Source organism: Corvus hawaiiensis, chromosome 9, assembly GCF_020740725.1.
Source record: "Corvus hawaiiensis isolate bCorHaw1 chromosome 9, bCorHaw1.pri.cur, whole genome shotgun sequence".
NCBI classification, from domain to species: domain Eukaryota; kingdom Metazoa; phylum Chordata; class Aves; order Passeriformes; family Corvidae; genus Corvus; species Corvus hawaiiensis.
The window spans coordinates 23,598,063-23,625,652 of NC_063221.1; the positions used below are offsets into that span (position 1 = coordinate 23,598,063).

Sequence of the window (27,590 nt, forward strand, 5' to 3'; positions counted from 1 at the left end):
AAACAGTCAACAAGTGCATGAGTACAAAGCACAAATACAATAACAGATTTCGTGTACAGTCCTGCCCTTAGTTTATAAAGAAAAAATGTATTAGAACCAATCTGTAACTATAAAGATCTGTGCTAACCCTCTAGACCATGTTAGGAATATAAAAAAGGCCCAAGTCTACAATGGCTGCTTTTGCAGAGACAGTTTAAAAAAAGCAAACACAGAGAGAGGTAAGAAGCAATAAGCCCAACAAAAATTAACAGGAAGCCTTAAAAGACCAGTTTACTTCTAAAAATTCCATGCTTCTGGGCTCTGCTCTCAAAATAAATTGCTATTAAAAATAAAAGGGAGTTTTAGCACTCCAACAGAAGAGGTGGGTCTGCTTCTTCACACCACAGAAGCCGCACTCCTCACAAATAGATTTTATTATTATATTTGACTTCACTAGAAAACAGCTTTATTCTGAAGAGCTGGAATCGCACACTTAATGGGAGCATGGACCATATCTTTAAGCGTACAGTCCTTTACATTCTATACTTTAAAGACAGATAATATCTTTGTGTTCTGCATTTTAAAGAAACCAGCACAATGAGCTCATAGTCTGTGAGGAAACTACAACAACCAAGAAACAACAAACTGAAGCCAATCTCAGAAAAAAAAAGGAGTCTCTGGGGACAGAACAAAATGCAATGATACCTGTATCATCCCTAGGTAGGTGGAGAAAGAAGAAGGAGGGACAGTAAGAGACCACGACCTAAACACTATTCTTTGCACACCCTTCTTTCTGGAAAAGCTCCCCATTTACTTTCTGTGGCTGAAGCAGCTGTTTCTACAAAAGCAGCAAACAACTCTTAATGAAAAAACACTTGAGGACAATTTGCTGCCTTGACAGCTTTAACATGAACAGCCTTTCACAGAAACTCAAATTAATGTGTGTTCCCACTGTACAGTAGTCTTGCTCAGCTTTAAGGAAACGAGGAATTTTGCTTCAATAAAAATTCAGCCACGCAAATATTCTGCTGTAAAAAGAGGCATAAACAAATAACCCTCCAACTTCCAGAATCACGTACATGAGGCAAAGGGAAATGATATAAAAATAACTAGGTTTTTGTTTACATCTCAGATTTAGAAGAGCAATTCCAGAAACTAAATTGCTTCCACAGAGGCACTGATTTAATTAGTCTACATAGCATGCCTTATTTGTGTTCAGACCTCTGACGTACACTGATAAAAAAAGAAAAAAAATACACAGTGGACACACACAAAATAATTGCCTAAACTTTTTCTATGCCAGATGCAAGTAGGAATTCTCAAACACACTTTCATGGACTCTTCCCTACATGCAAATGATCCCTTTTTAATATACACAAACTATGTATGCTTTCAATTAAAAACATGACTGGATCGATTAGATCATATATTTTTTGCAAACCAGCCAAAAATCAAACACAAACTGAAGCCATGAAGGAATTTCTGGAAGTACAAATCATACTACAGTTCTACTTCTGGCAATGAGAATCACCTCTCATTTTGACACAATGCTAGAACTGACAGCAGTGCACAAAAACATGCTGTCATTCAGCAATGAAATAACTGCATTAATAAACAGGACTCAGAATCCTAAAAACCCCTAAGTGGTCAAAATCTTAGCTTAGAAAATAAGCCCACTATGATCAAGTAACAGCAGAACACTGGCTTCTTGCTTTTTGGTAACTGTTAATCTCAATTTTGGGTCTTACTATTCAACAGGATGACGACATGAGCTCCTCAGAGATGTGAACAACAGCTTCTCTTCAGGACACAAACAGTGGCAGGGAAGGTGACATTTTTGCTTAAAGTAACAAACAGGACTACTAAGAATGGCCTCTCATACACTTTCCCCCCCCACTGCATTTTGATCCTTGTGAGTACAGACTTTGCTTGTCATTCCTTACACTAGATTCAAAAGCCAAAACATCCCAGAATTTTGGGAATGAACATTCAACTGGGAGTGTAAATAAGATATTACTCACTTTTAGAGACAACATAAAAGTAACATAAAAGTTCAAATCAGTGCCTACCTTGAATGAATACTTCTAAAGCTCATCAATTTTTCTGCTCTTTATAACCTCATCTAATTCTCCCTACGCATGCTCCACCCAGGAAGCAGGGATCAACAATTCTGACAAGCAAACTTACACACAGAAGTCAGATCAGCCCTTGCAAAGCCACAACCTCTTTCCCTTGTGTACACTGCAGTTCTCCTTAACTCTCCTGTGTGCACAGCACACAGCTGGTGGTGGTGGCCTCACATCACCTTCCCAAAACCCCTGCTCATTTCAAGCCTTTGGATGCTGAACAATGTGGTTCAGCTTTCACCTCTTCACCATACAATAACTTTTCAGGCACTGTCCAATGATAAAAACATTCACATGTCAGAGTATCTAGAACTTAGGAAACAGTCATATCCTAAGATACCTAAGACTCTGGATATTTCCACTGAGACATGAATTAACACTCATGGCCAATTTTTTTATTGCCATTGGAAGAGCAGTGAAATCAGCAGTAGATATACAGGCATATGGCAGGTAGCAGACTGAAGCCTTCCAGAAGTCTTGACTGGAACTTGTGAGTCACTTCCACTGTGAACACAACATGTCTTCATGTAGGAAAATTAAGAAGTCAAAGCACACAGTGTCAAAGTAAAATGAACTTTTAAATTATTGCGCTGCAATTTGCAAAGATCTTTTTATCACTCATACTCAGTACTAGACACCTTTCTCATACAGACAAGTTCATATGTTTTCATCTACTGCCTCCAAGATGGTGAATTAGTTAGAATTTCAAGACACAGAAATAAAGGAGCAGGTAAAGTGACAGGATTCTTTGCAGCAGGCTACTGAACTGCAAGGTTATTTCAGCTCTGGAGTCTGGCATTTCTGCTGTTAGTGGCATTCTTGATTTACAGGTTCATTATAACTTTATGCACATAACCTTTATGAGGCCACTATTTATTAGGGCAGCATCACTTTGTTTTACTACCATAACCTGTCATTCAGAAAAAATTCACTCTTTCTGTTTAAGGATAAAACTGTCATTAAAAAAGTGAAGAAGCAGATCATACACAGCTGCCCAAATCAACTTGGAAGGTGTTTTACAACAGATTGCTTGCAAAAATAGCTGTCACGTTTTTAAAATATTTAGGAAAAATAAAAGCAGTTAGTCTTTGGAATGATCACCTTCTAAAGGGAATTACTTTTCTACTGTGAAAATTAACTATTTGAAGAATTATAAAAGATGATACTCTTGTTTGATATTTGTATTCTGCTGGATCCTGAAAGTGCTGACCAAAGCTGTTCATATGGGTAACAAAACCACAGTTCACATCACAGAATTTAAAAGCTGCCATCAGGTGGCCAAACTGGAACCAGAGAGCAGCAAACAAATGCAAGGATTGAAGAAACATAAACATCACTTTTTCTCCTTTATTCAGAACAATAAGGACCTGACAAGGCCCAGATGATACTACTGTTTCTGCAGCAGGACCGGCTCCTCCCAAGGAGTCCTTGTGGTCCTTCCGCAGGATACACCAGCCCCGGGGCTGCTCCGCCCGCCCAGCGGTGCCGCTGCCGGCCCGGCCCTGGCAGCACTCGGGTGTCAGCCCAGGGGCATCGCTCGGCCCTGCCAGACTCAAGTCAGCATTTGTAAAACCAGCTCGTATGCATGCAAGGAATCACCTATCTACAAATTCCTGCCCACCCAGGAGGAGTGGCTTGTTAATGCAAAAGAAAATATATTTAATTTTTCACTGCATGCCCAGTGCCTTTGTACCAAAAAAAAATGGAGAATTAGTACGTTGAAAGTGAATTAGAGACAGTGGAATGGTAAGAGTAGCAGTGCATAACAGTGTAACACACAATACACTACACAATAAGAAATACTACAGGCTTGTAGTGCTGAAATGCAAGTGCTGAAACTGAAAATCTGAGTTCAAACATGACCTGTAGCTCATGCTACAGTGTTAGATCAGCTGCATCCTGCAGGTCATTTTAACAAGTACTACTCTTACTCAAAGTGTGGGAAAGCCAACAGTTAATACCCTGTACTCAGAGCAGCATTTTACATTTGCACTACTGACATAAATGTTCACAAGTTATGCCCCTATGAGACAGTAAAGTAATATTGCATTCATTTTAAAAAGCAAAGAACGTATGAGACACTAACATTAAGTGGATTTCTCAAGGCCACAAAGCCAAGTAGAGAGGTGAGGTCTCTTTGTGTATTAATTACAAGGTATTCTTAGTGCAAACAGGCAATAACACACCAATTCATTTGAAGTTTATCCCTTCCAGCATCAGATCTCCTAGAGAACTCTTCCTATGTAAACACAAAGGTTGCTTATTTTAATGGTTCTCTACAACAAACAGATTATTTCTATTTTTTTCTAAGAGAAGGACAGATTAGGAAGAAGTAAGGTCAGACAACTTTTCTGCAAACTCTTTAATTCAACAGTTGTCTAGGACAGGAGAAGTCATTTTTTACCCCCAGGCATGACGTTACCCCTATCACATATGAAGGCCTGGAATCTACATTATATTCCTACTATTGTAACACTTTTTTCAAACAAGTATCAAAGACATACAAAAAAAAAGCTAAAGTCTGCTTTTTTCCAGTATGCTTCCTTCATATAATAATGTAAATCAGAAAACACATAGAATCCTGTGTTCTAAAGCTACACTGTGATGGGGTACATCTAAAATAAAAACATGCAAAGGACATATTCCTTAAATCTGAAATATATACTATTTTCTCAAAGGGTAAGATACAGAAAAACATACCAGCAAGCATCAATTTGTCTCACTGATCTATCCCCTCAATAGCCAGAGGCTATTTTTAAGTATGCTGACTTAACATACGAATCTGAATTGTATAAATCAACGTCTCAATTAACATTTTGTTTAGGAAGAGTTACGGAAGAAAAACAGAATGTAATCATTTGCTAGCACAGTGGCTCCAGAGGTCTGGGAGTGTGTGCAAGAAGAATGGAGTTGAATGTGGGAAGGGTCCATTATTCTTTCAATAGCGTCTGGTACTGCAAAGTATGTACTTGCATACTTTCCTACTGGAAAAGCTTAAGGCTTCAGTAGCTCCTTGGTCTGGGAAAATGGCAGGCACCCAAATGCTAACCCAGGGATCTAGGAACAAGATCTACCTGAAGAACAATATTTTTCAAGTGGCCTTAGAACTGAAAAATGGCCATAAAAAGAAGTCTCATTCCCAAGGGATTTTATTCCTTCTGTCTGGCTGCTGTTTGTCAGGTGCCATTCCCCACACACATCCTCAGCACATTCTAAAGCAAGAATGGAGAGAGGGCCTCTCTGAAAATAATCACACTTGCTGAAAGACCAGCCCTGCATAAATATCTCTAACAACAGTACAAACAGAAATCAGACTTCTTGCCCGATACTTTAGTTGAAATTTATAGCACCACTGGCCATGATTCTGTTATTACTATTCTACCTGGCTAAGGCTCAAAGTTACAGAAGTGGGAATTTCAGAGGTATTTTCAGAAATGATGTAGCTCATTTGGGGGAAGAAAACCAACCAAAAAAATATACTTAGTTCTACAAATGCTATACCAATGCATCAGTGAATAGAGCTATATGTTACACATATATGTATACATATATGAACACATGTACCATAGAGATGGGACAGAGAAGTTAAGGATACACATGGCCTCTGAAATTATATTTAATGCTATACCTTGGGACTAATAAAGCAAAGGGGGGGAAAATAAAATCAAAGGGAATACTAGAAGACAGTCTCTTGTGCTCTTGCAAATATCACCAGCTGCTGGATGATTTATATGCAAAAAAACTAGAAGTTGAGCTTTAACTTAAATTTCCCTGCTTTCTTACTGGTTTGCTTCCAACCCTAGGAGTTTAATTAAAGTCCATCAGCCAAATTTTTCTGTCTGAAGGACCTAAGTTATTCCTTTTTAAAATCTTCCTGTACTGACTGACCCAGATTTTTTAAACTCTTGAGCTTTCACCAACCTGATTATGAATACACACACACGTAACACACACATTTTTTAGAAGGCTATGGAATTTCAAGATGACCAACCCAAGAAATACCAACAGCTCCTGCTGCCAATATGCAGGTATATGCAAGTTATACTTAAAATGAGTAACTGGGCAAGATACAGCATTCTGTACTGCCAGTTCACATGTCAAGATCGAATAGCCACCTCCTCTTCATTCTTAACAGAGTATATAGTATTTGGTGACTGAGGAAGGAAAGTTCTACAAGAGATCTCAAAGAAAAGTGGAAAAGCAGTTTTACTTCTTGTAAAAGGAATCTCTATCTCATCCTCTCTAGCTGGAGAAATGGTGCAATAAATTTGATGAAGAAAGGAAGGATTTAAAGCCAGAGAAAATTAGGATTTCTCAAAGCAGAAACATAGAGAAACATGCTGCCCTTAGGAATAGATCCCTGCTATTTACTTGATCTACTGGAAGAACTCCTGGGGAGCATGTCTTAGCAAGAGAAAGGAAAGTTTGCTATGCTCTTCATTTCCTGTGTAATTCCAGAAACTGCCAGCACAATGCTGTTTGGGGAGAACCACACTACAGCTATTCAACAGGGAATTCGGCATTGTATTCTGAATGAATGGAAACATTCTCAAAGATATATATTTGCTGCAACTAAAGTAGAATGCAAACCCAGTAAGGATGTGAGCCCACATACACCTTCAATCAGCTAACTGCAAATTGTGACTCTTTCCATTATGACTTTCGCAATATTCTTCGCAGTGCGCAACATCACAGTAAATCACCCGGGTTAGAGTTCACAGGAGCCACGAATTAAGTGCAATAAATCAGCACTAAAAATATTATGCAACTGCAGTTCAACTGATACCAAGTGTAGCTAATTTTAACAGAGAGGCCATCACTTTTATGTGTCCTTGCAAGTTAGTGATTTGGAATCTTGGTGACCAGGATGAAGGAAAGGCTCTCAGAAATCTGGATTTCTTAGAATAAACTAGATGAATGGTTCCCTGCAAAAACCCCAGTGGTATTTCCCGCCTGTCCACTGCAAAAACCTTCTGCTAAGCATGACAGTGTAAAGGACTAAAAATGCATCAGTAACACAGAACAGTAAGGGAACCACAAACTTTGGCTGGGTTCGTGAGCTGGGACCTCATCCCCAAGCAGAATCAGACCTTTTAACTGAAGAGGAACAGTCATATGCCTCATTTCACCCTTACTTTGCTTTAAACTAGGCTGTTCCCCCCCCGCCATATTCCACATTGGCTGATAAATTCCCCAACGGCGGGTGTTAACTAACTCCGCATTCCAGTCTGCTCTGCGTCATGGAGTTCCACATCCCGCTGATGAGGAACACATGGCGGACATGTGGTAGGGGAGAGCCTGATAGCGCTCGCACAAGCAGGGATAACTCCTCTGACCTTTGGCTTTTTTTCCTCTCTGTACCATCCCAACTGCACAATGAAGAGTCTGTGTCCCTCTGTCGCATACTGGTCACTCTGGGATCACTGGACACAAGCTGAAACCCTAACATTTCAACAGGCAGCTACATTGAATACACATTATGGCTGAAAATGTATGTTGAAAGCAAGCAATTGATCGTTCTGTGTCTCTGCCCTAAGCAAACCATACAGAGGAACTTTTAGACCATACAGGGTTACATCTGGATCAACTGGGGTAAGTATGTCACAAAAAGAACTGGTGATGGCTATGCTTCCTCATCAACTCTGTGATATAACTCACAGCCTTGCTAAAAAGTACACAGTGGCAACTGTATTGAAGTATTAAGATGTCTTTCTAAAATGAACAGACCATTTATCATCTTTTCAAGACCCAAGCCTGGCTTAGAGTAACAATGAGCTTCAACTTCAGTGTTGTCCAGCCTGAATGACTCATGCAGAGTACTGCATTTACCAAATCACATGGACTCGAGGGTGTCCAAGCAATACAGTCATCCCTTCCTCCTTTGAAACCTCTGAAAAGTAAAACCGAATCACAGGCTAAGTGCTGGTCTGAGACCGCAGCAGACAGACAGACAGACAAATGACTAATGACAATCCATGCAACATACATTTACTGCCAATTAGAAACCAAATGCTGAGCCTCAAGCTCTCTGCTTTTAGCCTTACGTGTACTAGAACACTGGCAAGAATCTTGCAGTAAAATGAAAGCCATTGCCAATAAGCCTTTCTATAGCTACATTCAGTAGAAGTTCCTGCTAATATTCCAGATTCTGAGATTCATGACCTCTTACCTGTACAAGCTGTCAAGACACAGCATGACCTTTCTTTTATAAATAGGACCTGGATATGCCATACATTCCTTTCAATCCCCCGCCAATGAATGAATACAATAACAAGGCAGCAGCAAAACAATAAAATCCTGTGGAAGCAACAGTATTAAAATCAGTAATAGCACTATGTTCTTTAAAATATGAAGTCAATGTCTCACTAACTGCTCTTATACTACGTTCACATTTATTGTACAAGTGTAACATATAAATGCCCAAATTAAAGAGTTTTCGTTATACTTGGCTAAATTGGTTTTAGAAATAGTAAAACATTTTAAAAATACTCAATTTCTGAAGTTGAAGGCTACACTCATCTCCAACAAATTTACAGAAAAAGCAGAGCAAGTTAAGCAAAGTTTAAATGCATAATAAAAAGAGCAAACTTTCCAAGAAAAAGAATGGCTTTTAGTTACAGCAACTACTCTTAGCTGAGAAACTAAACAGGCATGCAAAACCTACTCAGGGCATCCTGAGAACATCTACTCCCAACTCATGTCTCAAAAAACAACTCATGGGTCAATATTTTTCTGAAATGTTCAGCAAAATCCTCTTTTCTAAAGAAATATGATTAAAGCTACACCAACATTTTTAAAGCGTGGTTATAGTCTGAGAAGTTAGTGTGTAAAAGTCACACTCTTTTATTCAATAGACTTAGTTCCCCTGTTTTGATTCAGTCAGATCCGCTTGCTTTACTGGCTAAAATAACTTTTTACAGCTTTCTAAATTCCTATTAGTACTGTGAAACCAATTCAATTCTGGGAAGGGGAACCAGATTCTTTTCTGGCTTGTGCATCTGTAAAAGGATTATTACCTAAATCAACACATACAATTTCTATTTTTTGATGGAGGAGCCAGAAAGAACCTCACTTATTTTTTGGATGCTAGTCAGAAAATTTTATTTTTATTTGTGAGAAGAGCAGACCTGGACTAATTGAAAGAGCAGATCTGGATCAACAGAAAAGACATCACTCTATAGAAGTCATATTTTAGAGAAAAGAAGTTATATCCAACAACCTTCTACGGTATTTCTCAAAATACCACTTGAATGCAAAGGAAACTTAGTCAGAAAAATTTGCTAATACCGAAAACTCCGGATTTTTCAAAGAGAAGACTACCACCAAAGCTAGGATGTGTATTCATTCTGCACACAGCTGGGACCAGCAAAGAGTTTTTGCTCCCTGGTCTGTCCTGAACTGCTCCTCAGGATTTTCCTATGGAGTTGCATTACTGCATTCCCCCCTTCCCTGCCAGTGGCCCTGCTTGTGGGGACATAGTCCCAAATGCACAAAGTAAAAGGTTATCAAAGTCATCCTGCTGTTTACTCTAACAGAAATCATGACGCTATTTTTGACACATGTGGCTAATGGAGTACTCAACTATACGTCCAGTTGGGCATAAGCTTGGGGTGGTGGCCCCTTCACCAGCACAGCTGGATCTGGAAGAGGACATCTGCCCATGATCTAGTTTAGGATGCTTCACACTGTAGAGCATCTGCCCTATACCCGTGTCATTCCCAGCTTTTCTAAAGGAAATAGATTTTAAAAGAAAAAAAGAACCACCATAGGAGCAGCAGAGTATTTCAGAGATGCCAATTTCCCAAGAACAACAGATTTAGAGAACAGAAACATTAAGGAAGTTGCAGCATGTTTATATATGATCCACTTATTTAAAACAAATTATCAGGAGGAAAAAAAAAAGGACAATATCCCAAGGCAACAGAAAGGAAATCAAGCGTATCAAAGCTGTTTCTGAACTCCCATTACCTACCCACTTGGCAATGCTGACTTTTGAAATTATACTACACCATTCATTTTTACTCGGAGAAAAGGAAGAAAAAAACTCCCCCATCTTACCCCCTCTTTTTATTAAAATATCTTAAAAACAGATCTGCATTGTTACTTCAAGGTTACTAATGTTAGTACTATATATATTTATAGATGAGGTATTCCTTTCTGTCTGAAGCACATGAGGTAATAAGTAGCTGGAACTGTCACGGTGATTTATTAACATATTCTCTAGGAGAAGCCCTGCACCTGCATCTGTGCAGACAGAACACCCACGAAGGCTGAACTCACCCCTACACAGCCCACAAAATCTTAAAAGGAAATGCTCCAAATTTAGACCTGCTTCAACAGGTGTCTTTTACTGTTTCACTTTGCATGACCATAAATATCAGAGGTGGAGCAAAAAGCTCCCTGTCCATTGTAATCGTGCTTTGAAAACAAATACCTTCGCCCCCTCCCAAAGCAGAGGCAGCAGCTATGGAATTCTCATCATTTCCTCACTCCTTCATCCTGTCAAGACCCAAGTCAGAGAGATGTCACCGGCAAAACCAGGCTCCAGGGATGAGCACATAACTTTATTTTTTTCTCTTCAAAGGGCCCTAAGCTGGCTCTGAAACTTCCCCAAACTGTATTTCTTTCATTCTAGTATCTCATCTTGCAGCTATTTGCCAAAGTGAATGACATGCACAGGCTGTTCATGGCTTTTTATAAGCTCTCATTACCCAAACAGGGAACCATTTCCTTGAAAATGCTTTGCCCAGCAGAATTAGTCTCTCTAGGCACCACCAATAAATTTGTCTTTTGGCCCAGCCTATTGCACTCCAAAACGTGCCTGGATAGATGTATCTGATATTGTTTTCCACTTGTTTACTGAGGGAGGATGCTACCTGTGGGACTTGTCATCAGGGTGATTAACAGCACAGGGAAAATAAAAGATAATTTTACCAGCTGAGTTGAAAGCTTTGCCAGACTTGCTCTGGCAAGCAAAGGAGCAAAATCCAGACTCCTTTCTGTGGTATAACAAGGAGATGCAATCCCAGCCCCAAAATGGCTATCCACGACTTACAAAACCAACACAAATCAACACAAAAAATCTGGAAAAGAAATCCTAACCAAACTGAGAAAGAGAATAACAGGTTACACCATGAACTTAGAAATCCCACTAAAATGTTTCCTTTTGTAACACTTCCATTATTACAAAATGCCCAAGTCAAGAGCAAATAAATATTCAATACTCAAAAGGTACTCAGGAGAATGTGTGTTTTCAAACCCTGTCCCTCCTCACCAGCTGCTCTTTTATGGCAGGAAAGTGAAGAGCATGAAATCCAATGATAGGAAGAAGGCAAAGGTCAGGAAAAAGGTTTTTCTTCAAGGATTTAAATTAGTGTTCTACAGCTTTGCATGTTTTGTCAACATAACTTCCCTCCTGTGAGGAGGGGAAGCCAAAGGGCCTTTGAACCATTTCTGTATGGGATCTAGATTTTTACCAGTAACAAGATTCCTAGCTTTAAAGAAAAGCTCATCTTCCCTCTCCCCATTCCTTTCACCACTCCCTCCCTGTCCCTCCTCCCACTCCCCTCCTTAAAAAGAGAGAGGAAAAAGAAAATAGAAAAAGGATCTGAAGAACAAAACAAGCACTGGAGGAGTTCTAGAGTTCATGTAACGAGACCACTATAGCCCTTCAAAGGGACCATTAAAAGCAAAACAAACAAAAGCAACACCCTCAAGATGTCTATTGTATTTTACAGAGGAACGAATGCGTGTACTGGAAATTCTCCCACCATCTTGCCACAAAGTCTGTTATTTCATCAAAACAAAGTTCAGAGATCAAGAAACAGCCAACATGGCAGCTGAAAGTCAGTCACATCAAGTGATCCATGAAGAAAACGAGATTGGGCTTGCTTTTTTTCTTTTTTTTTGCTCTCCTCTCTTTACTATGATGTATTAAAAAAAGACTTCAAAGATTGTTTCAAGCGTCGCTTTTGTTTCTCACATGAGAAATTCAGGGGTTGAGCAGGTCTAGACAACACAGTGGTTGAAACACCATTAGCTGCCAACACTTTGTCTTCCTACAGCTCCCACAGTTGTTGCTACCCTGCATTTGCCTCAACTGAAATTATTTGATGATTTCCATATACTATTTTGCTTCCCTCAGAGCTTCCCAAAGATGGCAGCTGTAGGACAGAGAGAGCACACCAACATCAACAGTTTCAGATGTCAGAGGCTCTCGCCCAGGTGCGTACTGGCCCAATACTTCTGCCTGATGCTTCAAAGCATCTTTTTTTTTTTTTTAATTATTTTTAACACTTAGCAGATCTCTTTTTATTCTTCTAGACTATCCTAGCATCTTTGGGCTTTACTTGGAGGGTGGCTAACACTTTACATTTGCTTTCATAGCTGTGCATGTAAGAAAGACAGGGAGACAGATTTTTATCCCATCTGTATATCATCAACACTCCATTTACCAAATCCCAAACAGTTATGCTCAAGATCTGCTGAAGACAATGTAACTGAACAGGTGCTACTGAGGGCAAAGTTTAGCCTGCAGGATAAAGCCTGATTAATTTAGCTATAGGAATGAGAATCTTCTGGTCAGATGAACCTGTAAAATCAGGGGTCAACTAAGGTCACATATGTTACAGCAATTTCTAAGCCATTATACCACAGCCACCCTCTAGTGCCAGGAGGAAGCCATAAAGACAAGCTTGTCACTAACCGTAGATAAAATATTCCTCCCCTAGCCCAAAATATATCTATTGATCTTCATGTGCACAACCCACAGAATGCATCAGTGATGAATTTCCTCCTCTATGCAGATCAGCTGCTGTGTATGCACAGAAGGCTTGCCTGCAGCTTGGTCCCTGCAATGCCCAAGATAAGCCCAGGAGAGAGCCAGTGGAAACATGCTTGGATGGGCTCCTTCCATTATAACAGTTAATAGGGCCCACTCTTGGTCATTCCTTCTAGGATAATCCTTAAACTTGGGCAGAGGAGGTGTCATCTTTCCATGGGCACAGAGCATCTCCGTCACATCTGGTAGTGGGATGTTCAAGTAAAGATTACACTGAGCCGTGGCCTACAGCACACACCAGAGGCATTTTCACAGCAGAGATTTATCTGAGAGCAGACCCCAGATGTCCGCATCCTTGACTTAAAAGGTCCACATGGATGAATTCCCAGCTCTCAAATGGCTGTTCCACAGGTGTCTCATCTCACAGAGGTGAAAGTCTGACTGTCAGCCTGGGACAGACTACAAAGGTTGGCCTCTCAAGGAGCCAGCACAGCTTTGCACAGAACACGTCAGACGTGTGCCTGAGAAAACTAAAATCACTGTACAGGAGAGCATAAAGAACAAGTCATCTTTCCTTCTCCTCCTAATGGATATGAATTACACCGTGCAGAAAGCTCAGCTTGTCTGGCATATTTGATAAATTCATCCAAGTCGCCAGTGAAGTTTAATGGTGGCTATAGCATGGTTTCTCTAATGAATCTTTTGGGGCCTGGAAAGACAGCTGAGGTTTTGTGCCTTAAATGCGCAAGAGGGTCATGAAATCCTGAGAGCCTCTCATGGATACTCTGCAAATCCATGAGACAACCAACGGGACTAGCATTTCATTTATGGACATAGGTCTAACACTTCACAGTCTCTGAATCTAAACTGTATCTGACCTATCGCAATATAGGTTTCATTTCAAGAAGAGTTACCTTTTCATGCATTCCTTTTCTTTCCCTGGAATTTTTCCCAATAAAGGTATCAGACATGCCTATCAATTGGTTCTAATGATGTAAAAAATAATAAATACTGCTCCCTGAATATTGCAAAAGCAGTTTTTCCTCTTCCCTTCTCATCCTACTTTGTCTTTAACCATCTCTCCTACTACACAATTATTTTATCTCATCCCAAGTTCGGTTTTTATTACAAGGACTCATAAGCTTACTTCTGAAGGATGGATCTTTTAATGACAAGTTCTTCATCCAAGTCAGCTTCATTAGCCATGAAGAGCAATCTTTTTCCTGTGTCATCCACTCCAATGAAGTCGCGCTGCTCCACTGAAGTAGAAAATCAAACGCAATCATTATATAACCCCATTTTAATGCAGGCTGGAAAGACAAATGAGACCACCAACCACCCCCAAAATATGAAATGCAGCTATCCCAGCAAATCCATGAATTTAATATATATTGTTGATAACTTTTTCAACTTCTTTTCAGCTGGGGGACCTTATATATATCATGGCATTCAAAACACCAGCCCTGAAAGGTTTTTGCATCCTTTTTATGAAGATGCCAACTACACATCCTGACATGCAACAGTCTTGAGCTGTGCCTTCCATTTCTCTCTTTTTAATTTTTTTTTAAATAAAAAACCCCTGCTACCCGAATTAAAACAACAACAAATCCGAGGCAAGCAGCGAGTTCTTCAAATCCAACTGCTTCTTCCTCATAATAAGTCACTCCACATTAGAATTAGGTGGTCTGGAGAGCATTATGATTTCAGTTAAGACATAAGTATTTTGCAACTCATCTATTTTAGATAAATACCAATAGGTAAATCACAAACACACATAAAAGTATACATCCTAAGACTTCTACCACTGATGTTTCTGGGTGGGTTAACTTGGTTTAAACATCTTTTTAGGAAACTGCCGACCAAGATAATACCTAACACTCACACGTATTATTGTGGCAATCCCCATCTCCTGCAATCAGTGACTGTGGATCAACAGGGACTTTGGCCTACTGAAATGTAAAGCATTTGTTTTTGAATAGTTTTCCACAACATCTGAATACAGTGGTGGCAGCTCATTCTCATTTGCACTCTGTAGTTGAGCCACCACTCTGGTGGCAGCCATATACCGATCTTTACAGACACAGACTGTACAAGAAAGCCACAGTAGAATTTTTTTCTCCCAATAAAAAGAATCTTTTTTCTCCCAATAAAATTATTTTGGGCCAAACTGGCACATATTTGATCTCCTAAGTTCTATGCCTTTAACCACACTTGGAGTAACAACATACCCTAGAAGTAGCTAATTCTCTAAGATCTTTTTCAGACAAACTATTTTTAACTTTATTTTTCCCAGTTTAGGCCTATCCCTTGTTTTACTTTTACCTGTTCTTTCAGAGTTACCACAGTAATAACCACTGTTAAAACACAGTCAAGTCTATGCAATTGTAGAAAGTTCTCCTGTGCAATCTTTGATCAAAGTGATCAAGCATACCCTCTTCAGAAAACTCCCCAACCCTTCTCAGAAATTAATTACACAGCAAAGAAGTACAAAAATACGCCTGAACATCTAACAACACTATGACAGATTAAGTACAATTACAATAAAGCTTACTTGCTGTAAAAACTCAGAAATAAGTCTTGAAAGCAGTGCCAATTGTCATTCTATGGAGGGCAATGAAGTTTGAGATTAGGGGCTAATGAATCCTCACCTCTGCCACCTAACTGGGGTCACCTGACAGGCTGGAAATACAACAGTGACCGACTTTCCTCCATCGAGGCACCAACACTTCTCTCAAAGTTCAGGTCCTGCCTGCCCATCTCCTGGCTGTTCTTACAGTAACATATGACACTGCTATAGCAAAACTCTATGCAACAGGGAAAAGGGAAAAAAAACAACTTGATGAAGGCTGGACCAAGTACATGACTGACACCAAACCAGTTTCTCTTGCTTGTGTGGACAGATAAGAAACAAACAGTGAAACCATGAGAGTGCACTGTGGGATTTTTCATAGCAGATGCCAGGTCAGGTTTTTCCTTGAATACTGACAATAAATAACATTACTTCCGTAATCCAAAAAAAGACAAAGCTTATATACTAAAATCAATTATCCAGAGGTACAAGAGTGCTGTTTCAAATCCCACTGGTATCACTTAGCGAGGAAAAAATAAATGGAAGAGTAGACACATAACTAGGTTACAAAATCCCTGCAAGGAAGTATGAGAAAAATGTTTAAGTGACAATAATTTAACAAAATCATTTAAAGTATAAAAATGAAATGCAGGATGTTTTGCCTCCTCACGATAGATAAATAAGGACTTGATACTGCTATTGCAATTTATTAATTATCTTACAAATTAGATCCCCATCAATTTTAAGGGCTTTAACGATCTAAAGAAATCATGACATCACAAGAGAATGTTATGCACTTTAGTGTCAAAAAGAAATAAATTTCGGTCAGATTTTTGAAAATGCTTTTTAATCAATCGTAATTAATTGACACTTGAGAAAAAGACACATTTGTTAAAGATTCAGTATCCCCACCCTTTCAATTAAATGAGGAGGATTTCACATGATGCAGCCTTCAAGACCACCAAGAGGTCTTCTGGCAAACACAGAGAATACCAGTGATGACATGCTTGCTGCTTTCAAGACAAGAAAAATAAGCAGGAAAGAGTCACCATCCCCATCTTTTCTGCCTTTCTTTATACACAGAAAGGTTCAGACACTATTTTCCACTCAATCCCTTGCAAGTCATCTGTAAGCACACAGCTCCATTCTGGGTATCTGAATTCCTGACACTCTGTTTATTTGGGTTACTACCATTGACTAGCACTTTCATGTTGTGTTTCTTTTATTGCTATGGTTCTTACTGCTCAATTTAAAAAGCCAATGAGATTATTATTGTCAATATATGATCCCCTAAATATAAAACCCAATGAGTTTGACCCTGTAATTTGCAGCTGAGTCAAGCATTGCAGGAAACCACCCGGATGAATTTATAACACTTAATACACTGCAATAAAGAAGTGTTCTTTATATCACAGTTCTTGAATGTTCAATAATACCCCAAAAGCAACAACTTTGTATCAGATTCCATGACATATGCAAAATAAAATCTTGTTGATCCTTCTCAAAAAATGAATTGCTTTGTAGAAACAGTGAAAAAATAAAGCTGCAAATAAATCTAGTGGCTCGTCATGAGATCAATTTTCTAATACAAACACTTGAACAGTACAGTGCAAGTATATAGAAACCTGTATGTGTCACAACTTAGAGGAACTGATAGTGCCACCTACTACGAAAAGCTGCCCAACATACTCCACATTAATATCTTGTCTTTAAGTGCTTATAAGCTTCACCAAGTTCATCCCTGTCTGGGATGAAATTTCCAATGCCAGGTGCCTGCCTTAAGAGGAACATTTGAAAAACTTCAGCAAAAACCATTCAGCTGGTTCTAAGGCTAAGGAAAAAAGTGTTTAGCATAAATGGAAATGGTTTGGTGTCCTTCCCCTTGAAAAGCTCTAATCAATCTTTGAAAAACTGCAGGTTCACATGCTCTATTCTTCTCTAGCCTTCTATTTTGGATGGAAAAGTTTCTGCATATTTTATTCTTAAGAATAGGTTGTTCCAATTCCTCAGCTCCTAAAACTGATCAAATAGCAGGTGCTACCTAAGGTTTTCTGTACTGTCAAGTGGTACAAGCAAAGCACACAAGCCATGAGGCTCCACAGCCATGCTGCAATGACTGGTCCATGGGAAAAAGTTTAATCTGTTGTCTTTTTGCAATCTGTTTTTTACAAGGAAATAAAAGTCATAAACTCAAAGGCGTGAGAGGAAAGAAAAAAATGTAAAAACAAGGATTCTGCAAGACAGGCTGGAAGGCAGAGAAAGCAGCCCCTGAAAACTACTGGAAACTCTGACTATCTGTTAAAGGACACTAGAAGGGACAAGAATCACAAGAGAACAGGTGACTACAGGCAGATAAACGAACCAGATGAAGATGAGAAGTCAGAAACTGAACAGAGGATGGAACTGGTAGTGAAAGAAAAGAGTAATATATGACAGAGAAAAGCCAGGCTCCTGACAAGGATCCTTGAGGAAGGAAACTAAGGCAAGAGAACAAGAATGGAGTCTGGTGGCAGCAAGAAGCCAGCATAGGAAAAGAAAGATGGATGAGCTAAGGCAATGTTGACAGCGACAGGGTCAACATTTAATCAAGTCAATACAGCATTTAGTCAAGTAGGAATGAAAGCCAGGAGGGTCTGGTGCTCCCTAAAATGTACTTCCCTCCTCCAGAACCTGGAGAAGAACCTAAAATTCCTGTCTTGGCACTCCCCTGCTTTTAACAAATGACTGAAACAGGCCTGGTAGGGTTCATGTCTAATCTGAGGCAGCTCACAGGAAACATGTCACTAGTGCTGTCCATGGCAGCTCAAGTGGTGCTTTGCGTGGGAGATCTTAGCATTGAACCCCACAGAAAAACAACAGGGGTGATGAAACACTTTTACATAATGGAATTTTAGTCTTTTCAAGTTTGGTCTTTTACAGATCTGAAAAACCGCACACAAATTTTAACAAGTCATGTAGGAAGAGTTATGCTACAAAGTCAAGCACACAAACATAAAAAACAAGCAAAATAAGAATGCGTACAATCTGATGTGTTTATATTTGCAAGGAGTCTTCAAATGATCTTGTTTATCCTCTCAGACCTCCTCACCCCCATCCTGTGTGCTCAGAGCTCACATGCTGGGCAGCTCTATGATGTTTAACCACAGACCCATTCGTTTACAACTCCTGAATGCTCAACTCTGTGCTGTAGCAGTGCTCTTGACAATGTTTTATGTGCCATTAGCACTTAGATTGCCTTTTCAAAAATAGGGGGATAGAGCTGTTTGAGAGTCCAAGTACTAAATGCTTTCAGTCCTACTAACCCACATGTTGCTCCAGAAAAATCTTCATGCAGAGCCTAAGCAGTTTTCTTTTTAAAACTTATTTCCTCCACTTTCAGACAACTGTTGGCTTGCATTTCACTCCTCTCTCAGTTTGAAGCTACACTTTCTTACTTGTATTCTGGTAATGCCTCTGAACTTTAATCAAGGACCAGGACCCACTAAGCTGGAAATAATCAAGGCTCAGCATTTTAACAGATATCATTAAAAGAAAATGAGAGGTATGGTGTGGGAACAACTGTGTGGTATTTAGTACTTTTAGCATATAAGTAAAACAGGGATAATAGCCCTGCTCTGCCTTACAGCAGTGCTGTGAGAACAGATACATTAAAGATTACAAGGCACTAACTAAGATATTATGGTAAGAGGGACAAGATAAGCATCTAATCAAGTCCTTGAAATCAGTGGGAGTTTTGACTAGCAAAAGGCTCTTGGGTGTGATTTCAGAGGAGTAATTCACTACATACCATGAGAGGGGAGAATTTCTAGAAGTGTTTGTTACCCACCTAGTGCTGGTCCCTACAGTCAGTGTAAAGTTCCCAGCTATAATCTGGCTGATGCTTAGTGCTCTTGAAAAACCTAACGGTTTTAATGTTCATATGTAACAAAAATTCAGGGTTTCATCCAAAACTCACTGAAGTCACCTGGACCTTTTCCCTTAACTCTTGTGAGCTTTGGATCACAGCCTGCAAGATTACATGAGTCTAATACTTAATTCTGAGCTGGAAAAAACCAAGTCACACCCTCACCAGGGAATCTGAGGAAAAATAGGGTATCTGTGCCTTTTTTATTTCTTTTGCTCTGGGACTGATAACTAAACATATCATACATACCAGTGGTTTCTCTATAATTTATTAAGAAATATGTATTCCTACCTACATACCTGGCTTTTTTTTCCCTTTCTGTCCTGGTACCACTTCTGTTGGTTCATGAGTTTTCTTCATCAACATGGAGAGAGTAGCATCATGTGTCCGAAAGAGGTCCACAACTTTATATAAATCAACATCTGTGATCAGATCGCAGCTCAACACCAAGACATCAGTCTGTCAAAGAAGGAAAAAAACCAACAAACCTTTCAGAGATACAAATTACCACATACAGACTAGCATTTGAGGATCAAAAACCAAATACACATCTTAATTTTTTTTTTTTTTTAATTTTTTATTTACAACTGCCAAAAATAGCTCCTGGTTTTTACCAGTGTGCTTTTCTTGAGTCCTGCTGTTACTGTTATTTGGTTAATGCATATCCAGCTCTGGACCATAAAGAATATGTGACCATCTCAATTGTCTTTGTCTGCTCCTAAAGACACAGAAGCCATGGTTTTCAAGACTAACAAGAAATTCTGCAGTATTTTCAACAGCTACTTTTAGTTATATAATGATGTCGAAAAGAAATCTTTCTGAAGAACTCCTTTTTAGCTGACTTTGCATCTGGCCACAAACCGCTGGAAAAGATATTTAAACTATGTTATTTTATCGGGGGACAAAAAAAACAAAGACTATCTAGGATGTGATTTGCTCAGTAATTGCACTGCGATGGTGGGCTCAGTTTAGAAATACATTTCCTAAACCCAGCAATACTCCATTTAAAAAAAAAAAAGGAAAAAAAAGAAAAGAGGAAGTTAGGCCCTATTTAATAGGAGGCTTGTATTTAATTTTGATCTCAAAGGATTCCAAAGTCCCTTACAAAGTTTTTAAGAGAACTGCTGCACAGATCACAGGAACATTGTCACAAATTAACCAAGACATAGCAGCTTCATTAACAGTGCACACTATCAATATAATCCAGCTAAAAACTCTTATTTAGAAAAAAATTCTGTATTTCATGTGGGTTGTGGAATATGCTGCCAAAAACCTACGAGTTCAGCAATTATCTTCATTTAAACTAATCCTAACATAATATTTGTGCAGCACGGCCTACAGAAAAGTAGCAAATTTCCACTTTTTGTTAATGATCAACCTTCTAAAGGCCTCTCAAGAAGACAGTGTTTCTTTCCTGACAGTTCCCATTTTCACGTTTTCTGCTACCACTTCCCATGCTAAGCCTCCCTGCAGTGTGACATGGCTGCCTAGTTTTGTCTTTTTAAAAGACAATATTGATTAAGAAGGGCATTAGACAATACTTAGTAAAACTTGAATTAATCGATGGAGGATCTACTCTTACTTTTGAAGACTATCTTGGTTTAAAGCAAACTATTTCAGGATTGACCTCTCATTCCAGAAAGGTTTATTATAGAAAAGCTTGGTTTACAGACTTTATCTAACCCTAGGAGATTCCACACTGTAGTTGAGACTAGCTGAGGTCTGGTATTTACATTATTTGACAGGTTCTCCTATAACTGCTAGTTTCATGTGTTTACCAATAAGGCATTGGAATTCATCATGTCACAAACTGTTGGAGCTGCTGATTTGGCATGCTGTGCAAAAGGTCAAGCTCTTCAATTTCCATGTGATTTCTCCCCACTTTACTGAGAAACACCTGGCTGCTTTACAGGAAGGAACAATGTGCAGGTTGAGAATTTTACACATTCAAAACCTGACTTGCATCACTCCTTTTAACATATTTTCAAAATGTGTATTTTATATTACAGTTTTGCCCAGGAAAAGTGTTTTAATTAGCACTTCTCTAAAAAAACCCAACATGCACACATTGGGAAAAAACCCAACAACCCAAACCACTAAAGCAAGTTGCCCAGCCTTCTGGAGCAGCCCTGCTCCAACATTCCAGGGTGTACAAAGAAAATAAGAAAAAAATTCATCTTGGTATGGAAGTAAATCTCCCACTTCACAACTGTAAACTGTGAAGAAACACATATTAAATATCCTGGAAAATCCTGCAAAATTTTCAGATATTCTGTTTTTACAAGAGCACAAATGAGTTACAACATTTACAGAAAACACCAAAAGGTATTCAAGACCCGTCTAAATAGACCTGTACTTTTCAAACTCCCTTTTTTATTGGAAGAAAGAGATTGCTAGCTTCAAATCTAAATGCATTTGCTCCAGTGGTGAAAATAAGAAATAATAAAATGAGAGAGACTGACATCCCAACAGTCTTATACTAAGGAACAAGTATCTGGACTTGTAAAACAAACCTTGTAATTATTTCACATTTTACTAAATGCTTTAATCTGTCACTAGTGCAAAAACCCAACAAGCATTTCATAGTTCTGACCAGGCTCCTGGGTTTTTTCTTCTCACTATAGGACAAGCTTTTTGCAAAAACTGAATGCAAGACCCCTGAGGAGCATACGGGAACAGAACCACCAAATGTCTGGTTGCCATCTGTTCTACCCATTTACTCTCCCAATATGTAAATAAACGTCAGTGAGCACAGGGACCAGTGAAACACACAGTTGCTCTGTAAAGCCCACATTTCTGCCTCTCCTCCTGATGAGCAGAGCAGTGGCCTCAGAAGCACGCTGAGAATACACCATGAAAGGCTCTTTTGGGACTTGACAGCCTCCCCTTTGAAACACCACCCCCCTCATAAATAAAGCCCTCACTGTCTAATGGATGCACTTTTTTTTCCAGTGTACAACTCCTGAACGAATAAACTAATGGCTGAATGAAAAAATAAACTATCCTAGAACCTTAGCAGAAGTGTGTGTTTTTCTTTACGTTTTCAGGGTGGGTGTAGAAGAAAGAAAATAAATGGTAGAACTTGTGGGTTTTTTACATATATACATGCCAAATAAATGCAGTGCACCTTTCCCAATGAACCACTGATACAAAGAAGAGAAGTATGTACTTACTACATGCACTCACGTGCTAACAAGGGGTATGTGAACATACTTGACTTCATGAATTATGCAACACCTAAGTATACACACACATCTCTTAATGAAATACATGTAACAATGATTACATCAACCCCAAACTATTATACAAACAGACGATAAGAATCAACATGAACTGATTAAAAAACCCCAGCAAGAACACACCTCAAGCAGAACGACTACAAAGGAAAAAAATGCACACACAAATGCACTCTCAACAATGATTACAACCATGGGCAGGGCAAGCCAAGGGTCTTAACTCAAGGAGGACCATCTAATGGATGAAGCATGAAATAAATACTTGGAATATCTGGCATTTTCCTGCTCTGCCGAACTTGATACATGCCATTTTGTCTCTACTACTTCTATGACAAAGAGAAGCCCTCATTAACAGACCAGGGCTCTACCACAGAAGCTGCTGTACAGAGCAGGTGAAAAGGTCATCAAGCATAAGAGAACAGCAAAAGATTTTGGGTTGAGGAACACAGGAAAACATTGCAGTGCTGCTCACAGGGACAGCAGCCCTGCCCTGCTGGTAACACAGCTCACGTTTTTGTGAGCATCACAAGAGCCACAGAAAAGACAAGGGGAATATGATGCTCCTTGGAAGAGTTAACTTGGGCCTTAGCAATCCTTTTTAACCTCAGATTTGCAATTCACTCACTCAAATGAAAACCTGAGACTAGGCTACTGATCAGTGGAAAAAAGTGGGATTCTGCAGAGAACACCCCACCTATGATCCAAGTTTCAAGAAGACCCTTCTGCGTCCCTACTGACTTCATAAATTTTTGGAGCTCTGGGCTTCCAGTCCAACCATCCCTGAACACACAGTATTCAGTCAAGTCAAGTATGAAAACATGGCACTAAGGTTCCCAAATCTCCACTCTACCTTTCTAACACTGGCTAACAGCACATCACCATCAAATGTTATGAACTGTGAAACGGTCAAATATGAAATAAGTTAAACACTTTACCCGGATAAATAAAACAGTGTAACATAAAACATGAAGAGATTTATACAAAATAGAGAAAACAGTAAAGAAAAAACACTGAAAACCAGTATGTCAACAATTATATTAAGCTCAACCCAATATGGAAAATACACACAAAAACAAGACCAAAAAGCAGATTGTTTCAAGAACTCGGATCAAGACGACCGATTTAAAAATAGAAAACATGTTTTCAATGGAACTAATTCATACCACAGATCAAAAGATGGATGCAATTATATGGTGTAATATACCAGCATAAATAAAAAGCCTTGGACTTTCTCACACCCTGCATACAAAGGCAATGCTAAAAATCCTTTTATATTAGGCAATTATTGCCGGAGCCCTTATGATCAAACAGGAGATGTCAAGGTTTCCACAGACAGCTGGCAGCAAATTATGAATTTTTAGGGGTATTCACTATGCTTTTTCTATCAAGTATAGACAAGGGCAGGACCTCATAGCCTAAACTGCTGATGGCCTCAAAAACAGCAGACTAGAAAATGAGAAAACATGTGTTGCAAGGAAACTGTAATATGAACAAAATCAGCCTCGAGAGAAAGAGGAAAACAAATGTCAGATTTCATCATAAACAGAAAAGAAGCAAAACATCCACAAGCAGTAGAACCAACTTCTAACAGAACTGAAAACAGACAAAACATTGAAGTTAAATCCTAAAAGTTTCCAATTGCAAAGTATTACAGCTGAGACTTTGACAGAAAAAGAAAATCAAGAGATTAGATATACTCAACCTAAGTTAATACATGCACAAACAGAGAACTTTGCATCACTTCCTGCAGTGTCACCAAACAACAGGGGAGAGAGAGAGAGAGAGAGGAACAAGTTATAATTATTGCTGGAATTAAGACTTTTATACACAATAGCCTGGAACTTCACCCACATGTTGCATTAACAGTGGAGTTTGTGTGTAATGCTTTTTATTATTCTAAAGAGTGGAATAGGAAAAAACAGTTTGGCTGTGGGCAAGCGTTTTGATTGCTTGTTAGCATTCTCCAGGCAAAGCCAAAGATACCTCCCATTAATTGCATTACTCACTGCTCTTCAGATCAGAAACTTACATCCAAGGCTTTAGAGAATCCCTTTTTATCTCAGTCTCCATTAAGAGACCTCCAGTTTCCACACCTGTTACCTCTTTGAAGCTCTGCGGCTGTTGCTGTAACTGGAGCAGAGAACGTCATTTATTTTTTGAGGTCTGTAAGATCTTGTTAGCTACCAGCTGAAATGGCCGCCTTTGGCTGGGAATTCCCACTCTGATTTTGTAATGTCCTTGATGGCAAGATTCAGAAGAAAATCATGATTTAGTACTTTACTACATACATGAAGCATTTACCTACTCTGCTCTCACCTTGCACCAGGAAGTTTGCTGTAGACCAGCACCTTCATAACTCTTCTGTGGAGAGAGGACAGTGAAGGCACAGAATGTCCCTCAATCTGAAATCCAGCAGCAACCTCTCCTCATTAAAGGATGGAAGACTTATTTTTTTTAAGACATGTGTGAAAGAAGCTTCTTAGAGGCTTCTTTTTCCCTTAAAAAAAAAAAAAAAAAGAAAACTGAAAAGTCTAATGTGGGAGCCAAGGGAGTCTCTTCTAATTTCTTGGATGGCCCTGAATTCATCAGGTGAGGATATCTTAAGGCAATGTGAATGCCTTCACATACGTAACCTGTCAGCATCACTGTTTATCTTCTCAAAGAAAGCTGGAAGAAAGATGCCAGAAGCTGGGGAGGAGACTTAACCCCAGTCCCATCATATGGCTCATCCTGTGTGTTGTATCAGATGAGATCATACAATGAAAACACCATTTTAGGTTATCTTTGCATCTCACGAGCTACCATTAAAAATCAGTATTTTTTAAATTTACATACATATAAGCTAGGAACAGGAAAGATATTCAAGCCTAGAAGGCATCCTGTCTCCTCCCAGAAGGAAGTCTTGTTACCAATGCTCAAACTGACATGTGGGGTGGAAAAGAGTAATTTACAGTTCTCAGCAACCAAACCCAGAAGTTTAGAGATGAACCGAAGTTCATAAACTTATTAAGGATGTTTTCAAAGCAGGACATTGGTATTATGACACTTACTGAACTGTAAAACTTCTGGTCTGGAACATTAGCTTTGCAATCCACCTTTTCCTCTGGTTTCAACTAATTCAATTTTGTCCTTCTTATACAGTACTCCAAAAGTAATTTTCCCAGTTTATTCCTCTACCCACATCACTCTTCTTCACTGGTTCTATTTTCTATCACATCAAGCACAAGCTGTTTACCTTCCTTTTAATAGCCTATCCCTTCCACTTGTCATGCACTTAGCAAATCTACCTCACATCAATACAGGATGACAGCTCTAGTATCTATTTGTGTCTTCTAAAGGGTGTGGCTTTAGCCTCTGCTTTTTATCTTTTTTTTTTTAATAAAAGAAATTTGCTACCCTTACACTGACAGAACACTGACAATTGTCATCCTGTCAGTATGCTGGGGCACCAGACTGACACAGTTGATCCTATCTTGGTAGGCTCTCTCATTTGTCTGAGATCAGGGTCATCCCCTGGGTTTATGTCCTGATCCTGAGTATGCCACAGAGGAGACTGTTTTTCCCATCTAAGTGCATCCAGAAGTGTGCACCATGCCTGCTAAGGCTCAGGAGAGCACCCCAGAACCCAGACCCCAAATTTGCCAGTTCATGGAGGGTAAGCATGGCAAGGAAAATTCTTTCCAGGCTCAATGCAGTGCACGGACAGATCCCTTCTCCACAGGCAGAACTCCAGAAACAAATGGCAGTCTCCTTGTCACTGCTATTCCTGGAAGGCAGGTTTCCAGGACTACCTGGACGGCAGCACTACCAGACCTGCTGCGCAGCTGATCTTGGACTCTGCCTCACATGAACAGAGGGGAGGACACAGCAGTCAGGCTCCAACCTCAACAGCAGCAGCGCAGCAGGAATTGCTGCCAAAGCCCAGAGCTCAAGCCCAGGCTTAACACTTAATGTAAGCAGAGCCTTAGGCAGTCAGGTGCTGCAGTCATACACACAATAATAATAAAAAGTAGTCCTAATGGAGCTCAACCAGCTCAACTTATTGAAGGGAAAGAAGGCCTCTGCCCACAGCCAGCAATCACCTTGACTGCAGATCTCTCGGCAGCACAACAAAAAGCAGGAACGACCAGATTCAGGGGCTAGGAACCAGGGATCAGTGTAGGAATAAAATGCGAAGAGGTTTAAGAGGGAGAATAAGTATAACCTGGAATAAAATATCAAAGTATGTAACAGGCAACTCATACATTCTAGTAGATGAAGAAAGTCTTGCTATATTTCAGAAACACTTTCACTAAGTCATCCCTAAGTTTCAGGGCTAACAGCCCCAACCAGTGAGTGCAAACTCCCATACAGACTAGAAGATCATAATGGTTCCTTGCAGTCTCAAACCAGACAGTAAATAAAAACCAAAACATACAGCATGTGTCCTCAGGAATCATTCTGCCATCCTGCAGCTAGTATCAGCACGATCTTAAATTTTAAAAAACTCTTTCCAAGGTCAAAACAAGTAATTACACAATGCCCAGTTTCAACTCTGCTTCGAAAGAAAACCCAAATTCTAAGGTACTCTGCAAAGCACAGGCTCCGTGAGACAGCTCAGTGGCACTGCTACTGTGCATCAGCCTGCACAGGAGTGACAACCACCTGCATGAAACCCCCTCAGCCTTGTTCAAATGTTGGGGCTCTTTTCCTCGAAACACTAATCATGCCATGGTAAATAAAAGCACTGTTATAAACTGTAGATTCCTAAACTATCTTCCACACAGTATCATTTTCTCCTCTAGCACCTTTCCAATTTTTCCAGTGGTGTTTGGTCTGCAGCAACTGCTGTTGTAAGAAAAATGTTTTGAAAACTTCAAGACCTCCACTGCTTTTTCCAGCACTATTAGCCTACATCCAGAATTTTCACCATCTTCCCAAAGAAGATAATTGAATTTATATTACAGAAGAATACATAAATTTGCTTCAAGAAAATATGAATGCACATTTGCTTTTC

At 39.5% G+C, this 27,590-nt stretch overlaps 1 protein-coding gene across 1 annotated transcript in view; it reads right to left on the reverse strand.

The window, feature by feature from the left end:
- Positions 1-27,590, reverse strand: part of EIF2B3 (eukaryotic translation initiation factor 2B subunit gamma) — a 98,735-nt gene that overhangs the window by 58,976 nt on the left and 12,169 nt on the right. The window contains exons 3-4 of the mRNA XM_048312628.1: positions 19,658-19,817; positions 14,033-14,144 (exon numbers count right to left, since the gene is read on the reverse strand). Coding sequence (XP_048168585.1) covers positions 14,033-14,144; positions 19,658-19,817 — 272 coding nt within the window. The remainder of the gene's footprint in view (positions 1-14,032; positions 14,145-19,657; positions 19,818-27,590) is intronic.